The 12422-nt window shown below is 36.0% G+C and overlaps 1 protein-coding gene across 1 annotated transcript in view; it reads left to right on the forward strand.

Moving 5' to 3' along the window:
* LOC128223784 (deleted in malignant brain tumors 1 protein-like) overlaps window positions 1-12422 on the forward strand; it is a 60170-nt gene that overhangs the window by 25465 nt on the left and 22283 nt on the right. The window contains exons 18-28 of the mRNA XM_052933160.1: window positions 681-840; window positions 1828-2000; window positions 2723-2888; window positions 3317-3486; window positions 4213-4369; window positions 4763-4926; window positions 7268-7424; window positions 7698-7882; window positions 8678-8834; window positions 9952-10121; window positions 12015-12171. Coding sequence (XP_052789120.1) covers window positions 681-840; window positions 1828-2000; window positions 2723-2888; window positions 3317-3486; window positions 4213-4369; window positions 4763-4926; window positions 7268-7424; window positions 7698-7882; window positions 8678-8834; window positions 9952-10121; window positions 12015-12171 — 1816 coding nt within the window. The remainder of the gene's footprint in view (window positions 1-680; window positions 841-1827; window positions 2001-2722; window positions 2889-3316; window positions 3487-4212; window positions 4370-4762; window positions 4927-7267; window positions 7425-7697; window positions 7883-8677; window positions 8835-9951; window positions 10122-12014; window positions 12172-12422) is intronic.

Raw genomic sequence — 12422 nt, forward strand, 5'->3', positions numbered from 1 at the left:
AGTGTTAGCATGGTAATTGGATATGTAGCAGCACTTAAACTGTCCTGCTATTGAGCTGGCTTTTCTAGCCACGTTATAGAGTTTTAGCATGGTAATTGGATATGTAGCAGCACTTAAACTGTCCTGCTATTGCTCCTGCGGATGAGTGTCCCCCTGCATAGCGATGGATCAAGGTTTGATCTCCACAAGATGCCCAAAGCATATTAATGTTGTTTGTCACATTTAGCGCCAAATGTAAAAGACTAACTTAGTACAACTAGCCTCAATTTAAAGAAAAATGACCTTTGTACCCGAGGACGAAATTTAAATATTGCAGAGCTGACAATTTTTTATTTTTTATCTTGGAATGAGCCAGTTTTTGTGTGAATGTCTGGAGACCAGTGATATAAGACAAAAAGATCAGATTGCAGTTTCCTCATATTTACATGTATGTTCAAAAATTGATGTTTTATGCTGAAAAACAAATTTTCATTAAGGCGTTAGTAATGCTAACTATAAACTTCAATTTTTGAACGTTAATGTTAAAAACTTTGATCTGATATTTTGTCACCAATGGTATATCACTGGTTTCCAGATATTAAAACAAAAAATTGTTTATTGCAAGACAAAAAATAAGCAAGTTTTCAAAATGTTCAATTTGTGAGAGTGCAGCTTTAGTAAACTTTATACTGAAATTTCAGGCGCACCTAGCACGAACCTTCAGTATCGTCTACGAGGTGGCCCAGGAAATAACGAAGGACGACTGGAAGTGTTTTATAACAACGCCTGGGGTACGGTCTGTGACGACAGTTTCAGTAACAAGGCAGCTAAAATTGTCTGTGATCAGCTTGGAGTGACATAGTAAGAATAGAGTTTAGATTCTCACATCAGTATGATTGGTAATTGGTAAAAAAGCATCAGTTTTACAGAAACACTTCATTCAAAATATTCAACCATCATCCATGTCCAAATTATTACAAAGGGGAAGAACTCTTATGAAAAATCATGCAACAAAATCAAAGCACTGAAAGCATTTTTTATTACAATAGTAACAACTATGTAAGAAATTGTAAAAAGAAACATGTGGTTGATTTAATTTTTAGTGCTACTATTTCGATTTGACCAAACATGTATCTAGTCGCGGCTGAATTTTTGTTAAGTAAGGAAAATTGGGTTGGGCTAGGATGTAGTACTGTTGGTATTAGTATGTTTTTTTACTTGGTATTCAAAAGCTTTAAGCTTGGCAATACCTCAAGACATTTCAAGATATTCGAATGAAAGATTGTATACATGTTGTCAAAGACAATACACACAATCATATTCAGCTACATACATGCCATATTTCTGAGAGGCTTCCCAAGGGATTTTGGTCTGAATTCCAAGGGATTTTGATATTACACTAGGGGATTTTTATGCAGCGAAATATAGTTCAATATCTACATTTATGATGTAAGAATAAATACAGAAACAAATCCTAGTTACAATGATTTTTGGACTTAGTTATCATGGTGCTTCATGGAATTTCACACTCATAATATTGAGGATGCTTTCCACTGTCAACCTCAAGCTAGTTTTTTTCAGGGGATATGGGGACCCCCTGGCAGGAGACCAGGGGATGGGTCAGAATTCCTTGGGATTTTTTCCCGGCAGGGGCATATGGCATACTCTGACTTTAACATCTTGTCAGGGAATGCCCCTTTTAAGGCTGAAAAATGACAAACTAAATAAAATGCTTCTAATTAGACTAATAAACAAAAGACAAGGGTAAGGGTTTACTCTGTAGCATTTTAGATGATCTACCTCATTGTATTAAACATATTGTCTAATTTCACGTCTTATATTTTCCAGCGTAAAAGCTCTGCTAGGTCAACCAGGCAAATACGGCCCAGGCACGGGCCCCATTTGGCTTGATGATGTTAACTGTTTTGGAAATGAGACAACACTTCCCCAATGCCGACACAGCGATTTTGGCGTCAATGACTGTGATCATACTGAAGATGTCGGTGTTGTCTGTGCATCAAGTATGTAGCTAATACAGTATGGGACATGTGACCAATTGTTTCTTTCTTAATACTGCTACCTAATTAATTATCTCAGTCCCCCTTATGAGTGACCTTTACTACATCTGGAAATTTGCATAATGGTTGAAAACCTTAAAGCTGCACTCTCACAGGTTGACCATTTTGCCAATTTTTTTTTCTTCTTGGAATGAATCAATTTTGGTGAAATATCTGGAAAACAGTGATATAATACTGGTGACATAATATCAGATTAAAGTTATTAAAATTTACATCCAAAAAATAAAGTTGTATAGCGCAAAGTGTTACTAATGCTTTAATTTAGATATTCAAATATTTAATATTTTAGTTGTCTTATTCTACCATACCTCAGCCTGTGAAATACTGCCTAAATAGGTGTGTGAAAACCTAAAAAATATATGATATTAAATTTTTTTATGCCCCCCAAAGGAGGGCATATTAAAATCGCACTGTCCGTCCGTTCGTGCGTCCGGCTCAATAACTTGTTTCCGGGCTGTAGCTTTTTCTTGTATGGACAGATTTTAAAATAACTTGCCACATGTGTTTGACATACGTACAAGACGATGTGTCACATGCAAGACCCGTGTCCCAACCTCTAAGGTCAAGGTCACACTTAGTGTTAATTAAAAATGGAATGCTGCATATAAGGACATAGAGTATAGGTTGTCGGGTCCGGGCTGTAACTTTCCCTTGTTTTACTCTAGGTGCCCAGTTGAACATCGGGCTCCGTCTCATGGGAGGGCCTACACCAAGAAAGGGGCGTTTAATGGTTAGCAAAAATGGCACGGCAGGACCCTGGGGTACGGTGTGTGATGATGGATTTGGCGTACCGGAGGCTAAAGTGGCGTGCACACAGCTTGGATATGGAACGTAAGTGGGCATTTCTCTTTAAATAAACTTCTGGCCAACTTCCTGTTTTGCTTTAAAGAACATCTCCTCTGAAACAACCAGGCCAAATTCACTGAAACTTTACAGGAAGCTTCATTGCATGACCCTCTACAAAAATACAACAAGGCATTGAGATTGATAAACAGCAACAAAATGGCAGACTTACTGTTTTGCTTTAAAAAAATCTCTGAAACAACCAGGCCAAATTAAATAAAACTTTACAGGTAGCTTCATTGCATGACCCTTTACAAATATAAAACAAGGCATTGTCATCAGTAAAGATATGTTTAAATAGTCGACAGACTTTTAGATATGATAAGTGAAGAAGGTTTTATGATAGAGAATAAGACGAAATAATTTTTGTTCACAAAATTTCACTTCTAAATTCTTACATAATTTTAATTTCACAGTGCCATTGCCGTGCCGATACCAAATGCGTACTATGGCAAAGGAAATGGATCCATTCTTCTAGACGACCTAGATTGTGTCGGAAACGAGACGAATATTGGACAGTGTGACAGAAAACCATTTGGCGTGAATGACTGTGATCATTCAGAGGATGCCTCACTCATGTGTCTCCGTAAGTTCGTAATCAGCCGATTGTTCACAACATTGTCAAGTAAACATCACTTTAAACTGGATCATTGTTTAAATCTTTAAAACTCTGAAAGTTTCATATAAACTTCAGAGACTGTGATACTTATCACACACATTGGAACAACTTATTCAGCTTTCTTGTAACACCCACTGTGCCTTCAAGTAACACCCACTGTGCCATCTAGTAACACTCACTGTGCCTTCTAGTAACTGTAACACCCACTGTGCCTTCTAGTAACACCAACTGTGCCTTCTAGTAACACTCACTGTGCCTTCTAGTAACACTCACTGTGCCTTCTAGTAACACCCACTGTGCCTTCTAGTAACACCCACTGTGCCTTCTAGTAACACCCACTGTGCCTTCTAGTAACACCTACTGTACCTTCTAGTAACTGTAACACCCACTGTTTCTTCTAGTAACTCCCACTGTGCCTTCTAGTAACACCCACTGTGCCATCTAGTAACACTCACTGTGCCTTCTAGTAACACTCACTGTGCTTTCTAGTTACACTCACAGAGCCTTCTAGTAACACCCACTGTGCCTTCTAGTAACACCTACTGTACCTTCTAGTAACTGTAACACCCACTGTTTCTTCTAGTAACAGCCACTGTGCCTTCTAGTAACATCCACTATGCCTTCTAGTAACACCCACTGTGCCTTTTAGTAACACTCACTGTGCCTTCTAGTAACACCCACTGTTCTTTTTAGAGCACTCTGGTGCGGGCATATCAGTAAGACTCACTGGTGGACTGAGTCTCCGTTCGGGGCGCGTTGAAATCCGGTATGCCGGTGTGTGGGGTACCATCTGTGATGATTCGTGGGATGACAGAGATGCCCATGTTGTTTGTAGACAGCTTGGATACTCGTAAGTAGTCTTTGATCACCTGAATTAGGCTGATTTTGTAATTGTTTGTTTCTTGGAAAAGTATCACTTGAAGTTTTTTTTACTCTTAAATTGTGAATTTATGGCAGAAGCTAGGTGACACCATGTTTTACTAACTTACGAAGTTGAGATTTATGATCCAATACCCATATCCAGAACTGTTACTTTAATATAAAATCCACCAATAATTTTCTATTGTTTTCAATGGTGGGCAAGCTCTTAAAGTGGTCGAAACAGGCCAAGAGCAAACATGGATGGACGGTGACAAATGACAGGGGGCTGTCTCCCAAATACAGTACTATTTTTAATAAAATTCACTCTACTCTTAATTCACTGATAAGCTAAATTGAGGAAAATCTGTGTGGGTTTTTTCAGGGGTGGAACTGCTTTAACAGGTGTCGGAACTGGCCGAGGGCCGATATGGATGGACGATCTTGAATGTCAGGGGTCCGAGGCCCTTGTCCAAAATTGTTCTTTCAAGGGCTGGGGTGAACACAACTGTGGCCATTCGGAAGATGCTGGAGTAAGCTGTAATGACAGTGAGTTAAAACTTTTGCAATCTCTTGTCATAATTTGAATATATATTTTTTTTCATGCAGATATATTTATAGGATATTTGTTAAGAAAATAGTGTCTAGAATGAATGACTTAAACAACTTAATGATGTTTTACACACACCATTGTTAAAGTACAATACTTTGACATGGACCACACAAACAACTTCATGATGTTTTACATACACCGTTGTTAAAGAACAATACTGTGACACGGACCACACAAACAACTTCATGATGTTTTACATACACCATTGTTAAAGAACAATACTGTGACACGGACCACACAAACAACTTCATGATGTTTGACTTACACCATTGTTAAAGAACAATACTGTGACACAGACCACGTAAACAACTTCATGATGTTTTACACACACCATTGTTAAAGAACAATACTGTGACACGGACCACACAAACAACTTCATGATGTTTGACTTACACCATTGTTAAAGAACAATACTGTGACACGGACCACACAAACAACTTCATGATGTTTGACTTACACCATTGTTAAAGAACAATACTGTGACACGGACCACACAAACAACTTCATGATGTTTGACATACACCGTTGTTAAAGAACAATACTGTGACACGGACCACACAAACAACTTCATGATGTTTTACATACACCATTGTTAAAGAACAATACTGTGACACGGACCACACAAACAACTTCATGATGTTTGACATACACCGTTGTTAAAGAACAATACTGTGACACGGACCACACAAACAACTTCATGATGTTTTACATACACCATTGTTAAAGAACAATACTGTGACACGGACCACACAAACAACTTCATGATGTTTTACATACACCATTGTTAAAGAACAATACTGTGACACGGACCACACAAACAACTTCATGATGTTTTACATACACCATTGTTAAAGAACAATACTGTGACACAGACCACGTAAACAACTTCATGATGTTTTACACACACCATTGTTAAAGAACAATACTGTGACACGGACCACACAAACAACTTCATGATGTTTGACTTACACCATTGTTAAAGAACAATACTGTGACACGGACCACATAAACAACTTCATGATGTTTTACATACACCATTGTTAAAGAACAATACTGTGACACAGACCACACAAACAACTTCATGATGTTTGACTTACACCATTGTTAAAGAACAATACTGTGACATGGACCACACAAACAACTTCATGATGTTTTACATACACCATTGTTAAAGAACAATACTGTGACACAGACCACGTAAACAACTTCATGATGTTTTACATACACCGTTGTTAAAGAACAATACTGTGACACAGACCACACACACAACTTCATGATGTTTTACATACACCATTGTTAAAGAACAATACTGTGACACAGACCACACACACAACTTCATGATGTTTTACATACACCATTGTTAAAGAACAATACTGTGACACAGACCACACACACAACTTCATGATGTTTTACATACACCATTGTTAAAGAACAATACTGTGACACGGACCACACAAACAACTTCATGATGTTTTACATACACCATTGTTAAAGAACAATACTGTGACACAGACCACGTAAACAACTTCATGATGTTTTACATACACCATTGTTAAAGAACAATACTGTGACACAGACCACACAAACAACTTCATGATGTTTTACATACACCATTGTTAAAGAACAATACTGTGACACAGACCGAGCCAAACAACTTCATGATGTTTTACATACACCGTTGTTAAAGAACAATACTGTGACATGGACCACACAAACAACTTCATGATGTTTTACATACACCATTGTTAAAGAACAATACTGTGACACAGACCGAGCCAAACAACTTCATGATGTTTTACTTACACCATTGTTAAAGAACAATACTGTGACACAGACCACACAAACAACTTCATGATGTTTGACTTACACCATAGTTAAAGAACAATACTGTGACACAGACCACACAAACAACTTCATGATGTTTTACACTCACCATTGTTAAAGAATAATACTGTGACATGGACCACACAAACAACTTCATGATGTTTTACTTACACCATTGTTAAAGAACAATACTGTGACACGGACCACACAAACAACTTCATGATGTTTTACATACACCATTGTTAAAGAACAATACTGTGACACAGACCACACAAACAACTTCATGATGTTTTACTTACACCATTGTTAAAGAACAATACTGTGACACAGACCACGTAAAAAACTTCATAATGTTTGACTTACACTTAAATGAAAACAACGGAATAGAATAGAAACACTCCTTTATTGGTATGCTTATTTTTAGCCATTAACGAGGATTTCCCTTTTTTGCAGACACTGTACAAAACTACACTGTTCGTCTTGTGAACGGTCCAAGCCGGTTTGAAGGTCGTGTGGAGGTGCACACAGGAAACACCTGGGGAACGGTCTGCGATGATAACTGGAACAACGCTGATGCGCAAGTTGTGTGCAGGATGCTCGGAGCTTCTACGTAAGTGTATTATTTACAGTTGGAACCATTGGCATAAGCCAAAATACTTCAAGCCTCGCGAATATCAAGCCAAGAATAAAACAAAATCGTTTTACATCCAATTCGAGCCAATGAGGAAATCGAGCCAAGTGCTATTGAGCTAACAGGTTTTTACTGTATATTGTAATTTATTCATAAGCTTGATTTTTTTTTTTAAGAAAAAAAGCCAGGATGTCATACCTTTGACTCTAAATAAATCCCTTAGTCTTAAACAAATTCCTTATTCATTGACAGGGATGGGGCTGTGGCATTTGGACGAGCCAAGTATGGACAGGGTAACAACACTATCCTACTCGATCAAGTAAATTGTACGGGAACGGAGACAAACCTCGGTCAGTGCTCCTCGAATCCCCCGTTGTTACATAATTGCGATCACTCTGAAGACGCTGGTGTTCGATGCTCCGGCGGACAAAGCGGAGGTTAGTTTTAAGTCACATTGAAAATCTCACCCAAATCACCAGGCCCCAATTTCTGGAAACATCTTATAATAACAAAAGGTTAACAGGCTTAAGAAGCATATTTCAATAAGCCAACATACATATTTTAATTTGATTTTGATAAATGAAAAATGATTAATTGTAATTAATATAAAGATAATTCCTATTTAATGTCTGAAAAATCTTAAAGAAGTAAAGATAACACAAATTATAGATCAACAAAAAAAGTTAGCTTATCTTAATCCTTTTATAAGCAACTTTAATAAGAATTTTTGGGGAAAAGGGGGCCTGTTATTACATTTTGGTTTAACCATATTTACTGTTTAGAAGATACTTTTATATATATGATAAAGAAAACAACTGGGAAACAGAAACAGTGCAATGTAACATTGTTTTTATTTATATAAAAATCGTGAGTTTTTCCAACATAAGTTACGGCCCTTTCGATTTTCGAACATAACTTACAGCCCTTTCTCGAAATGTTACATGATAAGCAAAATGATCATGTTGTCACATAAAGTATTGTGACACAAGTGGAACAAATTGGAAAATGTTGGTGTAAGATGCATAGTAGGATTGGGGGGTGGGGTGGAGGGTGCTTGGAGGTGGGGCTTGGGGGGGACGCGGTTAAAGAAATTATGAAGTTGTATTTATTTGACATTAAGGAAATAAATATACAAACTGCCACTAGTGAAACATAAATATTGGTGCTCACTCAGTGAAATATATTACGATCTTCCACTGAAACAAACAATTACCCTCTATCTCTTTTTCCAGGCTTGGTAACACAACTGCATGTGAGGTTGGTAGGCGGCAGCACGACACAAGAGGGACGTGTAGAAATTCTCTATAATGGCACGTGGGGCACGATCTGTGACGATAATTGGAATACCAACGCAGCTAAAGTCGTCTGTAGCATGGCTGGCTTACCAACGTAAGATCAATTAAGATTATCTAATGTTAGATTATACTTTTGTGGATTTTCAGTGTAGCCCTATTTTTTAAAGCTGCACTCTCACAGATTGAATGTTTTGACAACTTCTTATTTTTTGCGAAAATCCATCAAAATCAGTTATATAAGACTGCTGACAAAAAATTAGACCACAGATTTTTATATTTAAGTTCAGTAGTAATGTTTTATGCATTTTTTTAAGTAGTAACGGTTTAAGCCATAAAACATTAATTTTTGAACAGAAATATGAAAATCTATGATTTGATTTTTTGTCAGCAATATTTTATCATTTGTTTGCAGATATTTATGCAATAATTTGCCCTTTCCAAGACAAAAAATTAAAAAAGTTTTAAAAATGGTATTTCTGAGAGTGCAGCTTTAAGTCACGTATGGACACAATCTGTTATTGTTTGCATAGTAATGCCACTACATTAAGATAGATTAACAATACTGAAAAAATGCATGTTGATAATTTTGTTATTTTCTCTTTTTTATAGCTTGTTTGCTTTATCTGTGATAAGTAGATGATTCAAGAGTTTTAATTAGCCATTATCAATGTGTTTTGGGTCGCAGTTTTATCATCATCTGAACTGGGACCTTTGATGATTAAATTATTTCATATATAAATAAATCATTCACAATATGTCAATTCAATAGTCTTAGCAAATATATTAATATTAAAGATGCGCTCTTACTCCCAAATAAGATGTACCACAATTAATGCAGTTGTTATAATTTACCGAAAAGGATTAATAATATCAAAAACAATAGTTCTTATGAAGGATACCTTGTTAAATTTGTAAGAAAGGTGCAGAAAACAGGTATTTCTTCCTTATGAGACAATAGTTGATCACTGTAAATCTTTTAGGACCCACCAGTCTTTTAATATTTGTGTGATAACAGTTATTAAATACAAGATTATAATCTTGTTATCAGTAATTAATTTTTTCCATAACTGCATTATTAAGTAACTAGTTAAAGGTTTATCACTCAAAAGTTATGTTTGTTATACATGTGTATGTATTGATTTTAAATACGAGTATCACGTTAAGAAAAACTTGTAATGTCTTACTTAACTAATTTTTTTAACCTAATACAGTCAGCAAGCTAGAGCACGAAGCAGCGCTTTCTTTGGTCAAGGAAGTGGAACCATCTGGTTGGACGATGTTAACTGTGCTGGGAACGAGACGTCGCTGGCTCTGTGTGGTCATCGTAGCTGGGGAACGAACAATTGCGGTCACTCAGAAGATGCTGGTGTAGTGTGTGGAGGTTTGTTATGTTTAATTGTGTTAATCCAGGACCCAAATATCATAAAAAATACTCAAGTCAAATCTCAATCTCAGTCTCAACTTATTTTCCCAGATAATAGCACAGTATGATACAATATTTTGTATGTTTTTACTAATTTTAAAAACACATTTCCTCATAAAATGTGGTGATAAAAACTTTCTTCAGTATTTCAAAGAAAACTTATTATAAAACAAAAATTATACCTGAGTAATTGTGAAAAAATATTGAGTTGTACTCAAATATATTTTATGCTGTCGAATATTTTTGCTTTGGAATCTTGAACAAAGTTTTTAATCAACGTATTTTATGAGACTGTGCGCTTTTAAAAGGTGTAAAAACATTTACCATTTTTTAATAACTTTTAATGCAATGTGGTAAAAAAAATTTAGTCTGAGAATGAGATGTGACTTTAGTACTTTTGTAATAATGGGGCCAGGTCTGCCAGCGCCTTTTAGTTGGTTGCATAATGGCTTGACTCCGCCTTGAAGTCATCACGACTTAGATTGTGTTTAAATGCCATAAGTGACATGAGATAGAAGTGACTGCAATTTCTTTTAGGAATCCATGTCTCTGAATAGAGTAACTCACTTTCTATACGAAAATTCATTTATTGATTTGAATACCGTGTAGCTCTGGGGCGTTGACTGATACATACATGTGGATACTCAGAACTGTTTATCATATAAAGCATTTGAACATCATATCAAATAAATATTTGAGTTCATAAACATAATATTCTTTCAGGTTTTTCATTCTGTAATAATGCTTACACTAGTTTACATGCACTAACACAGAAGACGATAATCTTAGATATCACTAAATGCTGATCCAAACATTTTACCTTATCCAAATTACTACAATTATATAATTTAATAAATTAATTTTTAAAACTTGATCCGTTCAGTCTAATGTTCCGAAGCTGAATGACTATTTAGAGCCTAAAGCCACCCGTGTAGAACTAATATCATGCCATCTACTGGACATTACATCAAATCGAGGAAAATAATTTTTTTCTTATTCTTAATTTCAAATGAAGGAAATTATATTTCCCAGTTAAATCCAGATAATAGAAGGCATGAAGAAAAAGAGTGAGATACAAGAGATCCCACTGCGATACCACACATTATGTAATGGTTAAGCTCGTCAGGGTAATGTTATGCTTTTAATTACCATTACGACTATGTTGGTTTTACTGCAATCTAAAAGCACCTTTGAACAGGATTTGAAACAGGTAAAATTGCTTTGATGGGAAAGGTCCCCCTGCCCCACAGCTCCCCGTCTCCTCTAATCCTTTATAACGTAGTAGCACAACGAGATCTGAGGATCGTGTACGAGTATTTCACAATACAATGGGCAACTTTTCATAGCCATTTTGGAATGGAACTGGAAATATTTTCAATCACGATTGTCGCAAGGTCTATTTGATTGAATAACGATATACATCAAGATCTGAGGGTTGTCATGTCAAAGTATTGGAATGTGAAAGTATTTTATAAGGGCCATATAATACATGACAAACTATGATTTAATAGTAAGGTTTTCCTTAGAAATGTTAGAATTAAATTAGCCATATATTAATTTTGTTCGTATGGTTGTTGCGAGTCCTTTATGACTACTAAAATTAACAGCTCAATCAGAGTGTGGTGTCAAAAGTATTTCACTAAGGAACGCCTACAATTTTAAAGCCTTGTTAAGATTTGATTTTTAAATTTTTTTTTCCTTTCGAGCAAAAAAAGTTTCAAGTCCTATTTGACAACATAACAGCACAACACAGTAAGAGGGTCACGTCGAGGTTTTTCACTAAGGAATGTACACATTTTCAAAGCCAGTTTTCCTATTTGCATTTATATCGATTTTCTTTTCCTTTCTCAGGGACAATAAATGCAAGTCCTATTCGACTGAGCAATGGCACAACACGATCAGAGGGTCGCGTGGAAATATTTCACAATGGAACGTGGGGTACGATCTGTGACGATCAGACAAATAGAAACTTCGCTATGGTCGTGTGTCGACAGCTGGGATTTCCTACGTAAGTTATCATGCTTAAATAAGTTATTGATATTAATTAATATCCAAGTGTGTTATAGTTAAATTGATGTTTCTTGCTATTTGAAATTCATAATATTTTTTTAATTTATAATATTATATTTATGAATATTTGGATAGGTTGTTCAAAAAAAGGTTTGACAACTATTTGTTGAACATTATGCGAATCACCTTAGTATTTCCCCCCTTACTGCCAAAACGAAGCTTTTTTTCCCGTACCGTTCGCTTCAAAGG

The sequence above is a fragment of the Mya arenaria genome, chromosome 17 (genome assembly GCF_026914265.1).
Source record: "Mya arenaria isolate MELC-2E11 chromosome 17, ASM2691426v1".
Classification (NCBI taxonomy): Eukaryota; Metazoa; Mollusca; class Bivalvia; order Myida; family Myidae; genus Mya; species Mya arenaria.